The sequence below is a fragment of the Loxodonta africana genome, chromosome 4, assembly GCF_030014295.1.
Source record: "Loxodonta africana isolate mLoxAfr1 chromosome 4, mLoxAfr1.hap2, whole genome shotgun sequence".
Classification (NCBI taxonomy): Eukaryota; Metazoa; Chordata; class Mammalia; order Proboscidea; family Elephantidae; genus Loxodonta; species Loxodonta africana.
The window spans coordinates 11,203,613-11,227,551 of NC_087345.1; the positions used below are offsets into that span (position 1 = coordinate 11,203,613).

The 23,939-nt window shown below is 53.2% G+C and overlaps 1 protein-coding gene across 1 annotated transcript; it reads right to left on the reverse strand.

Annotated features, from left to right (window-relative positions):
* Window positions 1-3,546: 3,546 nt before the first annotated feature.
* CCDC134 (coiled-coil domain containing 134) lies at window positions 3,547-23,697 on the reverse strand. The gene is made up of 7 exons (XM_003419736.4): window positions 23,594-23,697; window positions 18,353-18,465; window positions 17,363-17,484; window positions 17,048-17,132; window positions 14,728-14,909; window positions 14,359-14,430; window positions 3,547-4,612 (listed from the first exon to the last, which is right to left on the reverse strand). The coding sequence occupies exons 2-7, from the start codon at window positions 18,453-18,455 to the stop codon at window positions 4,487-4,489; spliced, it is 690 nt and encodes a 229-aa protein (XP_003419784.1). The 5' UTR covers window positions 18,456-18,465; window positions 23,594-23,697; the 3' UTR covers window positions 3,547-4,486.
* Window positions 23,698-23,939: the final 242 nt, after the last annotated feature.

The window sequence follows — 23,939 nt, forward strand, 5'->3', positions numbered from 1 at the left end:
AACTGTGCCTCTCGGGGCTCCTTACTGCCCCTGCTGCCCTGCTCTGCATTGGCACTGAGCTGGACCCTGCCACCTTCAACTGTGCCTCTCAGTGGCTCTCATGGGGGTCCTCACTGGGTGACAGTCTGCTGGCCTGGCAGGATGTGGCAATGGTTCCATATTGAGTCACTTTGGTCATGCGCCCTCCTACCCCAGAGCCTCATAATCCACTTGCAGAGGGCTGCCGGGAGCCCTGGAAGGTAAGATTAGTAGGCACAGCACCTCCACATGGTAACTGTTCCCCTGGCTTCCAGCTGGGCATACCAAGTGGTCTGAGGGGGCACCGTGAAGGCACAGTGAAAATGGTGTTAGAAGGGAGGCTGCACTGGACCTGGCCTCAGCAGAAAGCAGGCCTTCCATGGCACTCCCTCTCTGGCCCTGGGTCCCACCCACCTGACCATCTCTGTCAGCTGGCCCCTTGTCCTAGTGGGGAGGAGACAGACTCTGAGGCTGGCTCTGAGGGGCAGAAAAGACTTCCACAAGTCAGTCCTCAGGACCTGGTGCGTCCTCTAAAAATGGAGGGATTGGGCTAGGTGACCACAGGTCTTGCCACAGACCATGGCCTGGGCGCCCACTGCGGGTCATGGAAGAGAACTGTGTATGTTTTTTCATTGAAGACCCCTCCCCTTTTAGGCCTTTGCTTGCAGTGCCTGTTCTCCTCCCTACCCACCCAATCCCCCAAATCCTTTGGGATTCAGTTCCGGTGTCACCTCCTCCAGGAAGCCTTTCCACTGGGTTAAGCAAGAGCATATACCCCACTGTTTAACACAGAGGTGGGATGGGAGTAGAAAACAGCAAGTTTGGTTTGGAACAGCTGAAATGTAAGGACCAAAGTTCATCAGGGTGTGACAGGGTGGGTGCTATCAGCTATGTGGTCTTAGAAGATGAGGCTCCCTAAGCAGAGGAGAAACTAAGGCAGGAAAGCCTTCACTGAGGGGCAGGTGATGCCAGAGGAACCAGGGAAAGCTAGAGCAGGCTCAGACCGAGCACAGAGAACCAGGACGATGGGTGGCCCAGAGCTGGGAGGGTCACCTCAAGGAGAAGGAGCCATCACCAGCACGTCTGAGGATGGAGATGGGGAGGCAGAGGAAGGGGCAGGCTGGGATGAGGGGACGGTGACACAGCAAGGTGAGCCCACTTTTCCTACAGCACAGCAAACAGCCCCAGCTAATTAAAGCATAAAAGGAATTTCTACAGCAATGGTTCTCACTGGAGGCGATTTCACTCCCCAGGGGACATCTGACAAAGTCTGGAGACATTTTTGGTTGTCATAACTGGGGCATTGCTACTGGCATCTAGTGGGTAGAGGCCAGGGATATTGTTGCATATCCTACAATCACAGGGCACCCCTCCCACCCATACAACAAAGAATTATCCAGCCCCAAGTATCAACAGTGCCACTGTTGAGAAACCGTCTTAAGGGATCCTGGGGAGCCCCACTCTCCAGGGGCGCCAGGGACAAGGCCTAGAGGTTGACTGACAGGAGCAATGTCCTAGGCCACGATGACAATACCACTGTTGCCACCTCTGAGGACCCAACATAGGTCGCTGGACCAGTCACTAGAACCACCCCGCAGAGCGTTCCCTGGTCCCTGCTATCACCACCACGACTCCTCTCAGGCTGGGGCATCTGGGGAGTTACAGACACATGGCTGGATCCTAGCTGCACGGGGGGCTGCACAGACACGTGTCGTGGTGCCCGCGGCTCCTGGGCAGGAGAGGGGTGGGCTCCGCAGCAGGAGCCCTCAGGGGGTGGACTCTGGGACAAACAACAAGCAATGGAAGGGAGAAGGGAGAAGAAGAGGGGAGGAGAGGGGCGAGCAGAGTGGTTCTGCTCCTTTTAGGGTGTCATATGGGGAAACATGGCCCATCTGAGAGCAGGAGGAAGAAATCAACCCAGGAGGGAGGCTGGAGTTGGGGAGGGAAGAGCCCGGGAGGAGGGAGGTACCACAGGGGCTAAGCGAGAAGCTGGGCCCCTGTCTTGGGCTCTGCATACAGTGGGTGCGAAACAAATTTATGGAACCAACAGAGAACCGTCAGAGTGGACCCGAATCCCAGGTTCCGCTGCCTGTTGCTGTTGTTGGGTGCCATCAAGTCAATTCCAACTCAGTGACCCCATGTGACAGAGTACAACTGTCCCATAGGGGTTTCTAAGCTGTAATCTTTACGGTAGCAGATCCCCAAGTCTTTCTCCCGGGGAGCCACTGTGTGGGTTTGAACTGCCAACCTTTCAGTTAGCAGCTGAGTGCTTAACCACTGCGCCACCAGGGCCTCTCACACAGGCTCTTATTGTACTTCCTGACCAGCTGGCAGCGGGTGTCCCTATCCCACTCTGAGATGGGGACACCGAGGGTCTAAGAGAGGCGCCTGGTTCTGATGACAACAGCCAGGAAGCGACAGCCTCTGCTAGTCCCAAGCTGCACAGGTTTTCCTCCCAGCTCTGCTTCACATGACTGGAATCCTGCCAGTGACAGAGCTCCAAGGAGTCAGTCAGGAGGACCCTAGCCAAAGCTGGAACGACCTCCCCACTGTCCCGAGGCATCCTTTCAGCCTCTACTCAGAGTCCTCCAGTCCCTGGGGTCACCATCTACCTTCCAGAAAGCGAGGTCCACTGCCACGCAGGCCTGGTTCTTAGGAAGCTCTTCCTGCAGTTAAGGGGGAGGCTTAGCACTCGCCCAGCAAGGTCAGCAACCACAACCACTCTCGGGCATGATGAGGACGGTGACTGGCCAAGCCCCTCTCCAGGGAAGAGCCTGGTCCTGGCCCCAGCTCCACCTGCGGGCACCAGGTGATCCCATGTGTTACAGAGTACAACTGCTCCATGGGGTTTTCTTGGCAGTAGTCTTAATGCAAGCAGATCGCCAGGACTTTTCTTGCACAGTAGGTTAGTGGTCGAGTGCAAACAGCCCTCTAGGGTTCCTAAAATCTGGCATTGTCATCTCACGTAATTCTCACAGAAACATGGCTGGGGTCACACAGCTGGGGGAGGGGGCGAAGGGCAAAGGTGAATGGAGCCCAGGTATCTGAGGTCAGTCCTACAACCAGACCCCACCTCCGCTGCCCAGCAAGAGGGACCAGGTGGTTGCCAGGCAGTTGTGAAGGGAAAACTTGTCTAGTCCTCCTCCCAGCCTCCAACACCCCTCTCTCTTCCAGCTGCTTCCTGCTCCTAACTCCTCCTGACTGATGGGGTGGGGGATGTTCTGGGCCCTTCCATGAAGCCTCCCGGAGGCCTGGCTTCCCTTCACCGCCCTGAGATGAGTACTCTGGGAGAACTCCCAGGACGGAGGCTGGCCAGGCCCCAGCCTCAGAGCCAGGTCAGGGCTAGGCAGAGGCTCCGCCATCGGCAGATCATTCTGCCGGTGAAGCTCCAATACAGGGAGGCTGAGGCCAGGCCCAGGTCTGGCCTGCACTGTCAGTGGGAGTGGGGAGGTCTGGGGATGTTCATCTCTCCGCTTTTTACAGGCAGGGCCCGGCCTGGCTAGGCCAAAGGGGTCGAGGGAGAATTCCTATAGGGCCTCCCACCCCCGCCTCTGCTTGGAAGGGGCAGAAAGCATAAGGCTGCTCTGCCCTGCAGCCACAGGTCTCTGGTTCACGTCTCCTGGGGCTACGAGCTCACCATCCCACCGAGCCGGGGCAGTGAGATGCACAGCCCCTGCGGAGCTGCAGCCGGCCCCCACCTACATGCCTAGGGTCTCAGAGCATGCTGTCTGAGAGGACAAGCTGAGCCTCCCCTGGCCCTGCTCAATGACTGCTCCTCAGGCTTCTGAGGACAGAGGCCATGTTGCTCCAAGGTCTCCTTGGGCTGAACACCCTCCCAGGACACTTTTGGGTCCCTTCCCAACACTGATCTTCGCCAAGTGCAGTGCTGACGAGGGACCATGAGGGCCCGGGCTCCTCCCGATGAGACGGGCCTCCTCCTTGCTGCTTTCTATGTCCCTGGGGCCCCTCACTCCCACCCACTGGAGGGCTTGCAGAGGCCTAGGCCCAAACCAGCCTCAGTCATCGGATTTGCTGGCTTTTATTGTCTCTGCAGAGGGGCTGGGACCTGTGCCAGGGGGGCTCACTGACAGTGGGTAGGGCCAGCAGTAGGCGTGGCAACTTCATGCCCCAAAGCCTTGTTCTGTTGCCCTCACAAAGGGCTCCACCCACCAGGAGGGCCCAGTAGGGTCCTCCCCTCTCCGCCAGTAGTCTCCACGAGGTCACAACCGCAGCACAGCAGCCTCTGAAGGCCCCTGCGGCGTCCCTCCAGGGAGGCCCTGGGAGGAAGTCCAGGCCCTTCAGTTAGGCTCAGATCTGGCTCCCCAGGCGACAAGCAGATGTGGCCTTCCCATTACACGGGGCGGCTCTCACCATACAGTTGCTGCCGCTGCACCTCGGCTGCACTGCTGCTGCCTCTTCCTCCCACGTGGCCTCCTCCTGGCCCCTCGGACCCTGAGCTGCTCCGGGGCTATAACTCGGACTGGGATCTCGAGATCCGTGGGCCTTTTCGGATCTCTTTCCGCTTCTCCTCTTTCTTCCGGCGTTTCTCCTCTTCTCTCAGAGCCTTCTGGAAAGGGTCGGTGCTGGGAATGAACTGAGGGAAGAACACAGCAGCTTGGTTTAGTCTCCTGGGAGCCACACTGTGACAGGCTTGCTCTAGGCCAGGTTCCCTGTGGGGTGTGGGGACAGAAAGGCTGCCTGGACACAGGCCCTGCCCTCAGGGAGCCCCCAGACACATCAACCACTCAAGGCGCTTGGGGAAAACTGCTGAGTGGGTCTTAGAAAAGATAAGCAGGGGTTGGCCAAGCAAATAGTGGGAGGAAAGAGAAGGACATTCCAGGCAGAGGGCCAGATGCTGAGGTGTGAACCTGCAAGGGCATCAGAAAGAAAAGAAACAAACTCCTCCTCCCAGGGTGGGGGGAGCCCTGCCGGCCACGCCTGAGGGAGGAGGGAAGGAGACTAGCAGCAGGCAGACCCTGACAAAGGGATGGGAGTGAGGAAGAGAGGATGGTGCCCAGGCTTGCAGCTTCCACAGCGCGTGGGAACACAGGGCCAGCAAGGGTGGGAGGAGGTGAGCACTTTGGTAGGGGCTCTCTAAGATGGGAACCCCCAGGCCCTTCTCTTCTCACTCTGCTCTCTCTCCGGACTGTCTCACCTATACCATGGCTTCTGTTCCACCTATACGGTCAATTATCCTTCAACTGGCATTTCCATATCTAACGGCCTGTCCCATATGTCCACTACGATGTCCCAAATATGCACCATAATTCAGCATGGATTGACCTCCCTAAAACCCAGTCCTCTCCCAGCGTCCCATGCTGATGAACACCTAGCCTAGATGAGAATGGCAGAAAACAAGGAGCACCACCATGCCCGCTATACCCTTTCCATAGCGAGTCCATGGCCAAGGCCTGGTTCATTTTACTTCCCAAACCCATCTACTCTCTGTCTCTCTATTGCTAGCCCCACCGTCACCTCCACTTGGGCTTAGCCACCACCAACTCTCTCCTGAGTCTCCCAAGGTCTCCCCACACCCACTTTGGTCCTTCCTTAGCTTGGCCTTCAAGGTCCCTGGCCCCAGCCCACCTCGCTCCTCCTGCCCTCCAGCAAATCCTGCTCTGCAGTCCTGCAGGTGACCTTGCCCACCAACCTCAAGCATTTCACTCTGGCCATCCCCTCCTCTTCCCTAACACCTTCACCTGCCAGGACCTACCACCTGTCGTTCCTATCCCTTTTCACTGTCCATCATCTGCTGTGCAGTACAGCAGGTAAGTGCCTGCTTGCTAACCAAAATGCTGGCAGTTCGAACCCACCAAGTGGCTCTGCAGGATAAAGACCCGGCAATCTGCTCCTGTAAAGATTCCATTAACCCATTGCTGTTGAGTCCATTCCTACTCATAGCCACCCTATAGGACAGAGTAGAACTGCCCTGCTGGGTTTCCAAGGCTGTAATCTTTACAGAAGCAGACCGCACATCTTCCTCCTGGGGAGCTGCTGGGAGGTTCAAACTACCGACCTTTTGGTTAACAGCTGAGGGCTTAACCACTGCACCACCAGGGCTCCTTCTGTAAAGATCATAGCCTAGGAAACCCTATGGGCAGTTCTACTCTGTCACATGGGGTTGCTCTGAGTTAGAATTGACACAATGGCACCCAACAACAATCTCTAATGGGTCCATGTGCTGCCTGGTAACCCAGGACATTTCCCTGGTCCACTCACCCTCCACCCTCTGACACACCTTCTCCTCCAGCACCTCTCCTCACTCAGAACACAACCTTGCTTCCTATTTCACAGGGAACGGAAGCACTCTAGACAATTTCTAGAAGCCCTGGCCACTGCTCCCACCACCACACCCACCAACTCATTTGGTTCTGTGCCTACATACTCTGCCGGCCCTCCCAGTCAAGGTTAAGGCTCCTCCCCGCAAGGCCAACCCCTCCTGTGGGCGACAGATCCCGCCCCTCCTCAGTTCCTGAGGGAAAAGGCTCCAGCAACTTTCCCCTTCCCTCTCCTTCAGCATCAGTTCTTCCCTCCCCAATGGATCATTCTTGACAATGTACAAACAGGCTGTAGTTTCTCCCATCAGACCACAAAGCTCCCTTGAACCCACACCCCCACACCTCCCTCTAGCTCTGCTCCCATGTCTGTTCCTCCTTGCTGCAACAATTCTTCAAAAGGTTCGTCTCTACTTGCCGTGTCCCCTTCTTTTCCTCTCATTCTCCCAATCTGATCGCGTTTTTGTTCCCCTCCTCCACCAAAGCAGCTGTTATCAAGACCTCTGACAACTTCCACATCACCAAATCCAGTGGTCAAGTCTGTCCTCATTTCCTTGTCCTCCCAGCAGCGTTTGACCACTCGTTCCTTCCTGTAATACTTTCTTCACTTGGCCTCTGGGAAATGGCTCTCTCAGGTTTGCTGCTATCATGCCGACTGCTCCTTCTCAGTGCTCTTTGTTACCTCCCCCTTACTCCCCCAAATTCTGATTGCAGCTGAGCCCCAGGCCTTGGTCCTTGGGTTACGTCTCCACCTGCCCTGGCACTTCTGGTTGACTGGTCCAGTCCCCTGGCTTTCGATACCTTCTCCATAGCTAGGACTCTCACAGCTCATGTTGAAGCTCCACTTCAACCTCTCCTGAAATTAAGAGTCATATGCCCAGCTGCTGCCTTGACATCATTCATGCTCTCCTGGTCCAGGAGCAAACTCCTGATACCGTCCCACTCCTCAGCCTGTTCCTACCACAGTCTTCCCGTCTGAGGCAATGGCGCAGCCCCACTTGCAGATACTCAGGCCCAAAATCTTCCTTAATGCCTGTGAGGTACAGAAAGTAACCTGGCCCTTTGTTCTAGGTTCCTGAGTGCCACACCACCTGGGGGCTAGATAGTGAGTAAACCTCATGAGATGTGACCATGGCTACTTGGTAAGGCCCCCGGTGAGGCTTGGCTGCGGGCCCAGTACTGACTAAGCCTCAGCAGGCATGATGTAATCTATCACGGCCATGTGGTGAGGCCGATATAAAGGCTCAGTGAAAGTAAGTGCATCCCCTGGGGACATGGGAGTTCTGCCCTGGGACCCCTCCTAGACTTAGCCCTATGTGTCTCTTCCTTTATATCCTTCCTGGTTATAATAAATAGGTCACTGTAAGTATAGATACTCTATGTGGATTCTATCAGTCTTTGCCAGCAGGTCAGAAGTTAGGGGCCTGGGGACCCCTGAACTTGTGACTGGTATCCTGAGAGATTAAAGGAAAACCTCAAATTGGGGGCCGCTGGTCTGAAGTGGAAGGAGTCACGTGGACCCCTGTGTTTGTACCTGGTACCCTCTGACCTAGCCCAAATGGCTGGGGATGAGAGGGAGCACTGCTGCGTGCACCTGACAATGAGGATGGAGAAGTGGGAAGGTGAGGACTGGATCCACTTCCAGGTGGGAATTAGACTCATGCTGATCCTGGCCACGCAGTTAGCTATGAAGGTGGGATCTGCCCACTGTGCCCTCTGCTCAGGGCAATGCCCCCGTCTCACCACATCTGGTTCATCAGGAAATCCTGTTGGATCTACCTTCAAAATATAAGCAGAATCTGACCATTTGTCATCATCTTCACTGGGGCACCCCCCTGCCCCACTTCAAGTCACCATCAACTCCCAAATGGTCAAGTATAGTAGCCACCTCACCTGTGTCCCTGGATCCACCTTGACCACTGACTATTCTCCACACAGCAGCCACGGTGATCCTTCTAGAGGGTAAGTCAGAGCCCGTCACCCGGCTCTCCATGTCTCGAGTAAACGCCAAGGCCGCCTGAAGACCTCTGAGGCTCTCTGTGATCTGGCCTACCACTCTGACCTTGTCTCCTCATACCAACAAACAAAACAAAAAAAAAACCCTGCTGCAGTCAAATTGATTCCAACTCATAGCAACCCTACAGGATAGAGTAGAACTGCCCCATAGGGTTTCTAAGGCTGTGATCTTTACGGAGGAGATCCATATTTATGCCTATTCCCAAGAAAGGTGATCCAACCGAATGCAAAAATTACTGAACAATATCATTAACGTCACACGCAAGTAAAATTTTGCTGAAGATCACTCAAAAGCGGCTGTAGCAGTATATCAACAGGTAACTGCTAGAAATTCAAGTTGGATTCTGAAGAGGTCACGGAACAAGGGATATCATTGCTGATGTCAGATGCATGCTGGCTGAAAGCAGAGAATACCAGAAGGATGTTTATCTGCATTTCATTGACTATGCAAAGGCATTCGACTGTGTGGGGCATAATAAATTATGGATAACACCGCAGAGAATAGGAGTTCCAGAACACTTAGTTGTGCTCATGAGGAACCTGTACAGGCAGCTGTTTGAACAGAACAGGGGGATACTGCGTAGTTCAAAATCAGGAAAGATGTGTGTCAGGGTTCTATTCTTTCACTATACCTATTCAATCTCTATGAAGAGCGGGGCATCAGGGTTGGAGGAAGACTCATTAACAACCTGCATTATGCAGGTGACGCAACCTTGCTTGCTGAAAAGTGAAAAGGACTTGAAGCACTTACTGATGAAAATCAAAGACTACAGCCTTCACTATGGATTACACCTCAACATAAAGAAAAAATCCTCACAACTGAACCAATAAGCAACATCATGATAAGTAGAGAAAGGACTGAAGTTGTCAAGGATTTCATTTTACTTGGATCCATAATCAACACCGACGGAAGCAGCAGTCAAGAGATCAAAAGATGCATTGCATCGGGCAAATCTGCTGCAAAACACCTCTTTAAAGTGTTGAAAAGCAAGGATGTCAACTTGAAGACTAAGGCGCGCCTGACCCATGCCATGGTATTTTCAATTGCCTCATACGCATGCGAAAGCTGGACGATGAATAAGGAAGACCAAAGAACTGATGCCTCTGAATTGTGGTGTTGGCGAAGAATATTGGATATCCATGGACTGCTAAAAGAACGAACAAATCTGTCTTAGAAGAAGTACAACCAGAATGCTCCTTAGAAGCAAGGATGGCAAGACTATGTCTCACATACTTTGGACATGTTGTCAGGAGGGATCAGTTCTTGGTAAAGTACAGGGTCAGCGGAAAAGAGGAAGACCCTCAATGAGGTGGATTGACATAGTGGCTGCAACAATGGGCTCAAGCATAACAACGATTGTGAGGATGGTGCAGGACCAGGCAGTGTTTCGTTCTGCTGTACGTAGGGTCGCTATGAGTCGGAACCGACTCAATGGCACCTAACAACAACAATCTTTACAGAAGCAGACTGCCACATCTTTCTCCCGTAGAATGGCTGGCAGATTTGAATGGCCAACCTTTTGGTTAGCACCTGAGTGCTTTCCACTGTGCCACTAGAGTTCCCATCTGCTCACAGTCGCCCCCAAATACACTCCCAACTTGGGGCCTTTGTCCTTGTGGCGGTTCAGCCTGGAATGTTCTTCCCTAGTTACATGACTGGCTCCCTCACTTCTTCGAGGTCGTCTCAGTGAGGCTCCGTCCAACCATCTGAAACAGCAACTTTGGCCCAGCCTTACCCGTGGCATTCCTTAACCACCTTACCCTGCTTTTTTCTCCACAGCTTTCGTCATCACCTATCATTTATCATCTGTATTTTAGCTACTGCATACCTCTCCCAACTAGAATGTAAGTCCCACGAGAGCAGGACCTTGTTTTCTTCAGTCTGCTTCTCCAGTAGCTGGGATTCAGTAGGTGCTCACTAAATATCTGATGACTGAATGAACTGTGCTCTGCCTCGGAGCCTTTGTACAAGCTCGCATCTCTGCCTGGAAGATTTTCCCAGCTTGTCCACCGAGCAACTCTTACGCATCCTTCAAACCTTAGCCCCAAGTCTGCAATCTCTGTGGAAACTTCTCTTGGAGCCCCTTCCATAGCCTCCACCAACCGGCAGACCTGGGTCAGCCTCCCCCGTGGGGGTCCCACAGCCCCTTATGCTTCCCTCCTCCATTGGTACTGCGCTGGGACTGGGTTTCCCTGCTGCCTTCTCCATCAGACTGTAAGCTCTCCCTGAGAGCAGGGACAGGGGGCCGTGGCCAGTGATGTGTCCATGAGTAGGACCCCCACAAGCAAGGAGGAAGTATGTGAGGAGGGCCGGGGGTGCTACTGGTGGACACGTCCCTCTGGGTATCAAGAAGTGAATAAAATCACACTGTCCCTGGCCAACAAGAGGCAAGGAGAATAGGGTGCTGCTCTGGTGATGTCCTAGCAGAGCCCATTATGACGACGCTGGCTCTGTTGAGCTTGGTGTTGATTCTCTCTATGGTCCATGCTCTTGCCCTCCCCCTCTGAGAGAGGTGCCCACGGCCTGCCGGGGATGGAGGGTCAGCATCACAGCAATGAAGCCATCTCTGCACGTGCCGTCTGCTGCGACCTTGAGTGTCCCGGCATGCCCTGGGATGTGCCAAGAATGTGAGGCCCTGGCTGCTCTTTAGGCCATTTCTTAGGATCAAGGACGAAGCAAGCAACCCTGGGGGATGTGTCATTTCGGTTTTGTGTGAAGGGGTGTGTCATGGACTGATTTATGTCCCCTCAAAAATGTGTGTATCACTTTCGTTGTGCCATGATTCCCAGTATCGTGTGGCTGTCCTCCATTTTGTGATTGTAATTTTATGTTAGAGAGGATTAGACTGGGATTGTAACAGCCTTACCAAGGTCATATCCCTGATCCAATGTATAGGGGGTTTCCCTGGGGTGTGGCCTCCACCACCTTTTATATTACAAGAGATAAAAGGAAAGGGAAGCAAGCAGAGAGTGGGGGATCTCACACCACCAAGGAAGGAGCACGTCCTTCGGACCCAGGGTTCCTGTGCTGAGAAGTTCCTAGTCCAGGGGAAGACTGATGACAAGGCCCTCCCTCCTGAGCCAACAGAGACAAAGCCTTCCCCTGGAGCTGACACCCTGAAAATTTGGACTTCTTGCTTGCTGGACCGTGAAGACATAAATTCCTCTTTGTTAAAGCCATCCACTTACGGTATTTCTGTTACAGCAGCACTGGGTGACTAAGACAGGGTGGCAGCTGCATCAGTCAGGAAAGCTGTATCCCCAACCCTGCTGCTGGAACAAATCCACTGGCTCCCCTTGCGGGGTCCCACAGCCCCTTACACTTCATAGGGGTTCTCCGAAATGCTTAGGCCTGGTCCACTCCTGGTTCAGCCACGTTAGAAGCGTATGGTGCTATGCAGAAAACCTTAACGCAGCAGGTCCAGCTGCTGTATTTTGAAGGGCCTGGTTACAAGGTAGGCCCTTGGCTGGTGTTTGAGAACTCGAATTTTGGGAGTGTTTTCACCACCCTAACTGATGAGAGTGGCTCACTGTGCCTAAACTGTTCGTACAAAAACAATTTAGTTTACGCTGAAACCTGCGTTCCTCCTGGAAGTTCGGCATTTCGTTATATACTAGGTAGAGGGTGCCTACGTGACAAAGCCAAACCCAGTGCCGTCGAGTTGATTCTGACTCATGGTGATCCTACGTGTTACAGGGTGGAACTGCTCCACAGGGTTTTCTTGTTGTAATCTTTACAGAAGCAGATTGCCAGGCATTTCTTGTGTGGTGCCGCTGGGTGGGTTCGAAGTCCAACCTTCAGGTTAGTTGTTGAGTGCAAACCATCTGCGCCACCCAGGGCCTCTCTGGCCCCTGATAAAACCCCTGGGCACTGAGTCTCCAGTGACCTTGCCTGGTAAAAAATACTTTGCACATGTTGTCACTACTCGTTGCTGGGGGAACCAAGCGCATCCTGTGACTGCACTGGGAGATGACACTTGGAAGCTTGTGCTTTGTTCCCCTGGGACTTCGCCCAGGTGCCTTTTCCCTTCGCTGGCTTTGCTTTATATCCATGTGCTGGAATAATTAACAGCTGCAAGTAAAACGATGTGCTAAGACCTGGCTCTTCCCAGGGAATCACTGAACCTCAGGTGGTCTCGGGGATCCTTGATACAGTTGTTTATGGGCAGCAGTAGCCACCTAGTCCTAATAATGCTCCCTGTAATTACTGGCAATGATGGCAAAGCTTAACAGGTCAGCCTAAACTCTCTTGGGTGGGTCGTAATGGATAATAGATTGGCTTTAGATTATATCCTGATTGTTTAAAATAGTCTCTGATACTGCAAATGGTTAAAGCACTCACTGTCAACCAAAAGGCTGGAGGTTAGACTGCACCCAGAGGTGCCTTGGAAGGCCTGGCGATCTAATTCTAAAATATAAGCTGCTCAAAACCCCATGGAGCACAGTTCTACTCTGACATACATAGGGTTGTCACGACCTGATAGCAACTGGTTTGGTTTTTTAGGGGATTTAAAATAAGATCTAGGGGTCCCGCAGAAGTTCGGGGCCCAGGAGGACACGGTTGAAGTTGACACTATAGGCTGGACTCACCCTGCTTTTTGGAGTCCTGTGGTAGTAGCCTTAATTAAACACAGTATGAGGTCAATTGGACAGATTCGGTCCTAGCCTCTACCAGTCAGACCCATCAGGCTGAAAAGAACACTCAAATGCAAATGTGAGTTAAGTGGAGCACTGAGAGCTGGGCTGTCGGAGGAGGCAATCTGTCAGGGGCCTGAGTGTCCCTGCTGGGTGGGCCAAGACTGCAAGGCCCTGACCACCCTTCACCTGGGTCATTTCTAGGACTGTGTTTGCAGAGAACAGCCTGGAAGGATGAGGTAGTATCTCCCCCAGGACAGAGAGCGGGCATGCTTACTGCTTACTATGTTGCTGTTGTTAGCTGCCATCAAGTCAGCCCAGACTCATGGCGGCCCTGCACACAACGGAACAGAACGCTGCCTGGTCCTGCGCCACCCACGTGGTTGGCTGCAGATCTGGGTCTCCTATGGTCTGTTGTGATCCATTGGGTTTTCACTGGCTGATACTTGGAAGCAGGTCACCCGGCCTTTCTTCCTAATCTATCTTAGTCTGAAGCTCTACTGACACCTGTTCAGCATCACAGCAACATGCAACCTCCACTAACAGATGGGAGGTGGCTGCACGTGGGTGCACTGGCTGGGAATCAAGCCAGGTCTCCCGCATGGAAGGCGAGAATTCTACCACTGAACTACCACTGCCCTCACACTGCTCACTACAGGAGCAGTGACTTTCCCAGGCTCAGGGACCCTCAGCTGTGATGCAAACCTACTGTGTGTATAGAATCCACCTGGGTCCCTCTGCGTCAGTCCAGGGGGACTTGGATGACAAGAGGAACCAACACCACTGTGCTGACACTCTGGTTACTGCTTGTACAGTAATAAAGTCACGTCTCATCGTCTTCTGCCAGCATCCATGACATAGTAACAGGCTAGCTTGTTAACTTGTAAGGAGGGTAAAGTCCTAGCCCCCTCACAGGCCCTGCCACCCCTCCCTACGCCAGGGGTGAGCCAGTCTAGTCCTCCAGTCATCCACGGAGCCCTTCCCGCCCTGCCACCTCTGATCCCTCCCCTCTCTATTGTATGCATCCCCATCTGTTGTCCCAACCTGCAGCCACCAGGGCTCAGAGCCCATTTCAGCCCCTGCACCAAGGGCATGTCCAGGAACGAGGACGGAGCCAGGCAGGGGCTCAGAGGCTCAAGGGCAGGGAAGAGGGTGACCTGAGCTCCCCAGCAGCCGACGCTCACCCAACACGAGGTGCCTGTTGTTCACTTGGGTGGTGTGTTCACAGTCTCAGGACTGCCCTCCAAAGCTGACACCACACCCCACAGACAGACAGGGCTAAGCTAAGGTCGAAGGACCCAGTGCATGCTAGGTCTGGACCCAGGCCCATCCTGCTCCAAATGCATAGCCGTAGTGCTGCCCCTCAGGCACCCCAGCAGAGACAGAGCAGACATGGCCGGGTCCCACCACTCACCTCTGTGCGGTCTACTTTAAACGGGTTCTGGAAGTCGGAGTCTTTCTCACTGATCCCCAGCTCCTGTGCCATCTGTGGATGAAGAAAAGCTGGTCACATCTGTGTCCTCCTGCATCCTGCTCACCTGTGGGTCACTTCCTTCACACGAGGACCCCGCCCAAGGCTTGGGCAGATTCAGGCCAGGTGACGACCCCTAGGGACCCAGGTCAGCACAGCCCCTTGAGATGGGGGCTCTGTGATCGGGGCGCCCTGAGGCCCACCACAGAGAAGCAGCCAAGCATCAATATTCAGGCCGCACTGGAGGCGATGCCAGGCTCCCAGTCCACCCCTAGACAGAGGGCTCCCCAGCTCCTCCACCCGGGTGCTCACCAGGCCGAGGATGGGTGAGTGGGGCCCCTGGTCGAAGACACCTGTCTGGTTGCAGAAGCTGATGCCCCAGCGGATGAGCAGGTTCCAGTTGGAGTTGTGGTCGAAGTAGTGGTGCACGATCCTGGGGAAGCGCAGCACCACGTCGCCGAAGAAGGCCGTGTTCTCCACCACGTGCGAGAAGGCTGGGTGAGAGGGGAGGAGTGGCCAGGGCTGCTGCTCCTACTGCCCGTCTGCCTGCCCCCGGGCAGCCTCCAGACACTATTCAGAGACGGGAACGGTGTTCCCTGACCACAAGAGCGGCGCATGCTAAAGGCTTTCTGTCCACCAGCTCATGGAGCCTGCAGAACCACCTGTAGAGGGGAATGTGGCTGCTGTTCCCATTTTACAGATGGAAAACTGAGGCTCAGGCAACTAGCGAGGGACAAATCTGGGCTGCAAACCCAGGTCTGTCTGACTCCCAGCCCCGAGCTCTTTCCCCTGTGTCTCTCTGCTTAGAGGACGGAGCAGGGTGAGGCCCAGAGGGATGGGTGTCACTTTGCATGTGGAGGCTGATGCAACCCATGACAGGCTCACTGGGCTCGGCTCCCCCAACGTGGCGTCCAAATGTCCAGAGCCAGACACTGGTGTTAACACAATTACAGTGTCTGTGGGGTCAGCTCTGTTAGAATGTTAGGGAACGGATCTTGTTTTTTTAACATTGTTCCAATTTTATTTTAAAAATGTTTCTTGTTATTTTGGTGGGCCCTGGTGGCACAGTGGGTAAGCGTTTGGCTGCTAACCAAAAGGTCGTCAGTTTGAATCCACCAGCTGCTCCTTAGAAACCCTATGGGGCAGTTGTACCGTCCTATAGGGTCGCTATGAGTTGGAATCAACTTAACAGCAATGGGTTTTGTTATTTTGAAATGATTTTAGAACTTACGTAAAAGCTGCAAAAATCCTACACAGAACTTCTATATACCCATCACCCGGATTCCTCTAATATTGTCATCTTATGTAACCATTGTATGATGATCTGAAACAGGAAATTAACGTGGATATGATATTAATAACTTATCTACAGATCTTATTTGAATTCACCACCTGTCCACTAATGTCCCTTCTCTGATCAAAAGGTGTGTTTAGACTGAGGTTAGTTAGCATGTCTATCATGGTTACGGGTCCCCCAGACCCAGGTTACCATGAACAATGACTACATACTGGCCATGGAGGCAGCCCCCATTCCAGCCACCCTCACACACAGGACCCAGGCAGTTCTCATCAGCACTGGTCAGCGATGCCCTGAGAAATAACAGGCTGGCTCCAAAGAAATGCCAGGTGGGTGGTCAGACCAGTGGGGCAGGGACCCCTTGGTGTCAGAATAGTCTTGAACTTCAAAGGACTCGGGAGTTAGCCTGGTTCAGAGTAAGAGCCAGGACTCTGGAGTTGTGGGCTGAATCACCAGGCAAACCACTTGTTCTTTTTCATCTGGAAACAAGGTACTGCCTTCCTCACAGAGTTATAGTGGAGCTTAGAGAGGATACTTATAAAGTGCCCCCGTTCAATACATAAGGGCTACTTCCATCCATTCCCAGGCCCGGTAGCCGAAGAAATTTATTTTTAAAATGTAACCGGTAGATGGGGGGAAATGACCACCGGGGAGGAATTCTTGGAAGACGGAATAGAGGAACACTGAACACTGATTCTTTTATCTTATTTATCTGTTTGCCCCACCTTATCTCAAAAAGAATTTAAGGGGGGTGGGCTTTTAAGGGAGTCCCTGGGTGGCACAAACAGTTAAGCGCTCGACTACTAGCCAAAAGGCTGGCAGTTTGAACCCACCAAGGGCGCTTCGGAAGAAAGACCTGGTGATTTAGCTTCCAAAAAGTCAGCCTTGAAAACCGTATGGAGCACAGTTCTACTCCACACACATGTGACTGCCATGAGTTGGAAGTGCTTTTAGTTTTATGGGAGCTTTCAGGACAAAAGCAAAGGGTGCTGATTAACTGCCACCACTGGCTCAACCACTTTCACAGGCCTCAGTCTTCTTTCCTTTAAATGGGAACACCCCTTTCCTACCACAGGAGCAGGGTAGGGGTGCCCCCCACCTCTTCCAATGGCCCGCTGACCCTGCCCTGGCCCCTGGAGTGGCACTGGGCAGAGGCTCCTCCCTAGCTCCCCTGCCCCATGCACAGGGTGGCACAAGGAACACATCTGTGTCAAGAGGACAGAAACTGGCTCTGAAGCGGTGCTTCCAGGCAGGAAGAAGTGACAAGAACAGGAGAGGAAGAGCAGCTGGAGAAGATGGCAGTGGTCAGGGACAGGTGGGGCTGGGAAGACCTACCATCCTTCAGCTTCTCGTCCTGGGGGAAGGGCCCATCTGGGAGCACATCAGCAGCAATGAGCACCGTCCTGGAGTCCTCCAGCACCTGGAGGAACCCGCCTGGGCTGAGCATTCTGCAGGGCCCCGCATGGCCTGGTCCACCCGACTGTCTTCAGACCCACTGCAACTCCTCTGTGCAGGCAGGTCGCCCCTCACTGCACACCACCCCGCAAGGGAGCTCCTATTCATCCCTCAGTGCCCACATCAAAGGCCGCTGGTACCACCCACACTGAAAGACCAGGCCGGCACCCTGAGCTACTCCTGGCCTGCATGCACCTTAAAGAGCCCCTTGAGCATGACATCGAGGATCTTGTACTGCTGGTGGATGTCATCCAGCTGTGCCAGGTTCTTCAGCGCCAGGAGCTGCTCCCGGCGCTTCACCTCAAACATCTTCTTGTCTGGGCAGGAGTAAGTTAAGGGGCTGCCACCAAGACTCCTGCCTGGGCAGGTCCAGTGGTCTCGATCCCCACCAGCAAGAATGCCCAGGGGCCATGGATACTTGCCACTGGGGCGCCACGGAAGGACCTAACTGTCCGAGGAGTGTCTGTATCCTGGAATGTGTTATTCGTCCAGCTGACGAGGGACTCCATACCCAATAGCTGGAGCCCAAGCCTCCAGGACCTGGCTCCTGCCTCCTCTTCCCTGGGGTCTTCCCGCCATCTCCCACCACCGCTCTACACCTCTGCTCACGGTGTCCTCTGCCTGGATGCCCCACCCTTTTCTCTACAAGTTCCTATTCTTTCAAGACCTGGCTGAAAAGCCACAACACAGGGTCCCCCCACCCCTTCCTGTGCCCCACCAAGACACTGGTCAAAGAGCGCAAGGCTGATTTATATGGACACTTCCTCCTCCAGGCCTGTGAACTCCTCAAAGCCAGGGGCTGGTCCTGACTCATCTCTGTGTCCCCTAAGCCTGGCCCAGAGGAAGTGGCCCAGCACACCAGGGTCAAGACGGGCGAGAAATCCAGAGTATTACAGAATTCCTGAGTTCCCGCCCAGGGTCTGATACACAGGTGCTGGGCACCTGTACCAACCTCACTGAGCCCTCCTGGTTCAGAGATGTGAGCTGTCTTCTCCATTTGATATATGGGGAAACTGAGGCTCAGAAGGTAACTGACTTGCTCAAGGTCTGGCTAAAGCATCTTACCTTTCTCCCCTGTACCTGCTGGCTGGGACTGCTCCATCCCTGGAATCCCCCAAGGGGTTATGGGTATAGCGACCTCACCTCCAGGCCCCTCAGTCACCCACTCTCAACTCTGAAGGATACAGATTTCCAGACTCGGGTGCAGGGAAGTCCTCAGGGTCCCTGTGGCTCCCATCCCAGACAGTTCCAGGGCAAATAGGAAGGCCAGGAACTGAAGAAGGTCCATATCCAAAACCCTGGAGGCAGAGGAGTAACCCAGAGAAAGTAGGTGAGGGCCAGAGCTTGGGGTTATGCAAAACAAAGAATGCAGGGGAATAGTGACGTCCTCAGGAGGGACCCCAGCTCTGACTCAGCACAGCCTCCAAACACCAGAATTCTGCCCTGGGGAGGCCTGAAGCCCCAGCCCTGAGCCTTGTGACCAGCAGGCACACAGTAAAGAGAGTGAGATGGCAGGAGGGAGGAGGGAAGATAAATGTCAGGAATGTAGGAAAGCGCAAAGCACAGGGATTGACGTCAGAGAGCCCTGGGCTAGAGCCCTGGTCTGCCTGACTGTAGGACCTTGGGCAAGTTGCTTGGCCTCTCTGAACCTCAGCTTCCTCATCTGTAAAATGGGGATAAGCAGGCCACCTGCCTGCTGCAGGGAGGGAGGACTGGGCAAGGCACTGTGCCTGGGGACACAGGAGTTGGTGAGTATTATTATCTCTCAGCTCCCATCCTGGCGTCCTAGGAATGTGTCTGGGCAAGGAGTCAGTCCCTGGCCAGTCTGAGGGAATGTGGAATTTCTGGGTTTTCCCTCTGTCTTAGTCATCTGGTGCTGCTATAACAAAAATACCACAAGTGGATGGCTTCAACAAACAGAAGTTTATTCTTTCACAGTCTACTATGCTAGAAGTCCAAATTCAGGGTGCTAGCTCCATGGAAAGGCTTTCTCCCTCTGTCAGCTCTGGAGGAAGGTCCTTGTCATCAATCTTCCCCAAGCTTCTTGGCGCAGGGACCCTGGATCCAAAGGAAGCATGCTTCTCCTAGAACTACTTTCTTGATGGTATGAGGTCCCCCTGTCTCTCTGCTCGCTTTTTTTTTTTATATCTCAAAAGAGATTAGCTTTAGACAAAACCTAATCTTTCAAGAAATAACATGATCAGGAACCTATGGTACCAAAGGAAGAAATCCAAACTGCACTGAGGGCATTGGCGAAAAACAAGGCTCCAAGAATTGATGGAATACCAATTGAAATGTTTCAACAAATGGATGCAGCACTGGAGGTGCTCACTCGTCTATGCCAAGAAATTTGGAAGACAGTTACCTGGCCAACCGACTGGAAGAGATCCATATTTATACCTATTCCCAGGAAAGGTGATCCAACCAAATGCAGAAATTATGGAACAATATCATTAACATCACATGCAAGGAAATTTTGCTGAAGATCATTCTGGCTATAGCAGTATATAGGCAGGGAACTGCCAGAAGTTCAAGCTGGATTTAGAGGAGGAGGTGGAACCAGGGATATCATAGCTGCTGTCAGATGGATCGTGGCTGAAAGCAGAAAATACCAGAAAGATGTTTACCTGTGTTTTACTGACTATGCGGAGGCATTTAACCGTGTGGATCATAACAGATTACGGACAACACTGCGGAGAATGGGAATTCCCGAACACTTAATTGTGCTCATGAGGAATCTATACGTGGATCAAGAGGCAGTTGTTCGGACAGAACGAGGGGCTACTGCATGGTTTAAAGCCAGGAAAGGTGTGCATCAGGGTTGTATCTTTTCACCATACCTATTCAATCTGTATGCTGACCAAACAATTCATGAAGCTGGACTATGTGAAGAACAGGCCATCAGGATTGGAGGAAGACTCATTAACAACCTGGGTTATGCAGATGACACACCTTTGCTTGCTCAAAGTGAAGAGGATTTGAGGCACTTACTGATGAAGATTAAAGACCACAGTCTTCAGTATGGATTACACCTCAACATAAAAAGAAAACAAAAATCTGAGGAGTGAGCTTCTTGCCTTAAGGAGACAGAAGAGTCTATGTGGGCAGCTCCTGCCTGTAGGCGAGATGAGAAGGCAGAGCGGGGCAGGAGCTGGTTGAACGGACACGTGGAATACAGGGTGGAGGAGTGTGCTGTCACATTAGGGGGAGAGCAGCTAGGGTTACATGGCAAGGTGTGTATAAGTTTTCGTATGAGAGGCTGACTTTTATTGTAAACTTTCAGTTAAAACACAATTAAAAAAAAAAAAAAAAAGTCCTCACAAGTGGACCAATAAGCAGCATCATGATAAACAAAGAAAAGATTGAGGTTGTCAAGGACTTCATTTTATTTGGATCCACAATCAACACCTATGGAAGCAGCAGTCAAGAAATCAAAAAACGCATTGCACTGGGCAAATCTGCTGCAAAAAGGGCCTCTTTAAAGTGCTAAAAAGCAAAGATGTTATATTGAGGGGAAACCCTGGTGGCATAGTAGTTAAGCGCTACGGCTGCTAACCAAGAGGTCTGCAGTTCAAATCCGCCAGGCGCTCCTTGGAAACTCTATGGGGCAGTTCTACTCTGTCCTGTAGGGTCGCTATGAGTCGGAATTGACTCGACGGCAGTGGGTTTGGTTTTTGTTTTTTTGCTCACCTTGAGGATTAAGGTGTGCCTGATCCAAGCCATGGTGTTTTCAATCGCCTCATATGCATGCAAAAGCTGGACAATAAGGAAGACCAAAGAAGAAGCTATGTCTTTGAATTGCAGTGTTGGCGAAGAATATTGAAATATGCCATGGACTGCCAAAAGAACGACCAAATCTGTCTTAGAAAAAGTACAACCAGAGTCCTCCTTAGACGCAAGGATGGTGAAACTATGTCTCACATACTTTGGACATGTTGTCAGGAGGGATCAGCCCCTGGAGAAGAACACCATGCTTGGTAAAGTACAGGGTCAGCGAAAAAGAGGAAGACCCTCAATGAGATGGATGGACACCGCGAGTACAACAATGGGGTCAAGCACAGCAATCATTGTGAGGAGGGTGCAGGAACAGACAGTATTTCGTTCTGTTGTGCACAGGGTCGCTATGCATGGGAACTGACTCAATGGCACCTAACAACAATCTCATAGATTGAGTCCTGTGTTATTAACATAACTTCTGCCTAGCCTATCCCACCTCATAACATCATAGAGGTAGGATTTACAACACAGAAGAAAATCACATTAGGTAACAAAATGGTGCACAATCACATAAGACTGGGAATCATGGCCTAGCCGAGTTGACACACATTTTTGGGGGACACAATTCAATCTACGTCACCCTCCTTCCTTGACTTGTCATCAGAAAGGAAGAAGGGCCACAGGGGTGGGAAGGGGGCAGAGCAGTCTTAGGCAAAAGGACAGCCACTCACTGTGGAACCACAGACACCATGTGCAGCACCTGCTCCTGCCAGACAACATTCCACAAACAGTTACTGAGCACCGGCTACGTCCCAGGCACTGCCACAGGGACACAACCAACAAATCCCCTTGCACTAACAGCACTTATGTTCCTTCCAGCGGGGGTAAGAAACAATCAATAAACTTGTAAAAAAGGATGGAATGATGAGAAGGAGTAGGTAGGCTGCGATATTATGTACAGTGGTCAGGAGAGGCCTCACACCCAAGTGACAGCTGCCCAATTTTACCAATATGGAAACCAAGGTCTAAAGGAAGTGAGGTGACGATCCTAAAGTCGAGCAGCTAGTCACAGTTGACCCAGAGTCTATTAGACTCTAATCCCAGTGCTCAGTCTCCTGTCTCTTTCTAAATGGGCACAGGCTGCCCCAGAGCTGACCACTCTTCTACCAAGACCCGCGCCCCAGGCAGGAGAGGCTGTTTTACATAGTGTAAAAATGGCATGGCGGCGGTGCCAGACCTCCTCGTCTAACTTCACAAGGGGAAAGGAGAATCAAGATCGACAACCCAAAGCTGATTACTAAGAGGCAGAGGCCAGACATACGTTCTCTCTCCAACCTTTTTACCAATTCTGACAGCAGCTGTCCCTCCCATTGCACTTTCTGCTCCTCTGCTGGGATCGATAATTCGTTGCAATGATCACACAGAATTCACAGGCCATACTCATGAATATGGGGTTTATTAGGGAAATAACAGGTTACAATCCAGGATCAAGAACAACTCAGGACACAGTTCTTCAGTCAGGACAGCTTCTTGGCTGTGTCCATGTGTAGGCTTTTCCCTAGCCCTGGGCCCCTTGGGCCGGCATAGACTCTGCCCTGCTTGGGCAAGTGGTACAGAGCTCTTTAGCTCCACTAAGTGCCCAGAGGCACTGTACACCGCCAGCAAGCCTCCTCCATGAAGGTGCTCGGCTTTCTTGTTCAGTGGGTCAGTAAGCCCAGCTCTGCCCAGTGCCTGGAGGCACCCTACTCTGCCAGGAAGCCTCCTGCCAGAAGGCTCTCAGCTTTCTTGCTCCCTGGGCTGGGAAGCCCAACCAACGTGCAGTCTCCTGCCAGCCTCCAAGTTCTGCTGCTGCAGCTTCTCACCATCTTGCACTGTCTCTGGTATTACAGCTGTCTCCTAGGTCTAGGAGGTTCTCAGTTCAGGGATCCCGGGTCCAAAGGATAGACTCAGCTCCCAACTTTTTTCTTAGTGGTAGTTTAAGGTCCCTTTTTCTGCTTCTGGGATGGCTCGTTTTAAGCCCAGCAGATGGCAAAACTAACCAATCCCCTCGTTACGGTTCCAGGCACCTAATTTACACTACTGGCAAGCTGTCCAATCTCCTTGGTGGAGCACAAGCACCTTATTTGCATAACCCCGCCCAATCATTTGGTTGGGCTTACCAGATAGATCATGGCTAGAAAGGCCATATAAAAATGACCCGTCACCCAACAGACCGTGAGAGCCAAAGGGGCACAGAGGTCATCCCTTCCCAAAAGACAACAGAAAGGGCAGGAATCGTCCAAAATCACGCAGGGCCCTCCACCTTCCACTTCACGCGCCAGACCCAAGGGACCCAGACTACGGCTAGGGTAGATCTGGAGTTAGGGAGTATCAGCCAGCCAGCAATGGCTGAAGCAGGAAAGAAGTGGGGAAGCAAAACCGAAAAGAGGAGGCGGACGCTGCCTGCTGCTCCCGCTTCTCGGCCACTCGGCCCCAGAGCGCTCTGAGACTACTTTGCACGGAGGATACTGAGCGGTGACGCGGTCTTGGCGGGCCCTGAGCTCGCGGACCTGGGCTGCTGCCCCAGTCTTCGGGCTCCCGGACGAGGACAGTCCTTCCAATGGGTACAGGAGCCCGTGGCCGCAAGTCCACTCCCGCCCCCTGCAGTGGGTCCGGGTCCCCGGTCCCCGGTCTCCGACCCCCACCCCTGGGCGCCCCACCACCACCTACCGGCCCGGGCGTGCAGGAAGGGGATGCAGGCAGGGCCCCGGGCGCGCGGCACGAGGGTCGCCAGGAACCCGGCAAAGACGAACCTGGAACACCCTGCGAGCGCTGCCGAGAGCCCCGCCCCGCCCACCGCGCCTCCCCGGCCAATGAGCGCCGGCCGCGACAGTCCCGCTCCCTGACCTCACTTCCGGCCCCGCCCCGCCGTCCGGGCTCCGGCCTCGGTTCGCTTCCCGCCCGCCCCGCGCTCCTGCCGACCGGGTTAGCGTCGGGCTGGGTGCCGTCGCTTGCATGTGGGGTCTGTGCCCTCACGGGCGCGTCAGCAAACGGGGGCCTGGCGCTGCCGGCGGGC

Coding starts and splice junctions, on each gene's coding strand:
- CCDC134 (XM_003419736.4), bottom strand. CDS start 18,455: ATGGACCTTCTTCAGTTCCTGGCCTTCCTATTTGCCCTGGAACTGTCT. Junction 17,485..18,352: donor GCACCCGAGTCTGGAAATCT/GTATCCTTCAGA, acceptor ACTCCTGCCCAG/ACAAGAAGATGTTTGAGGTG. Junction 14,431..14,727: donor ACTCACCCATCCTCGGCCTG/GTGAGCACCCGG, acceptor CTTCATCCACAG/ATGGCACAGGAGCTGGGGAT.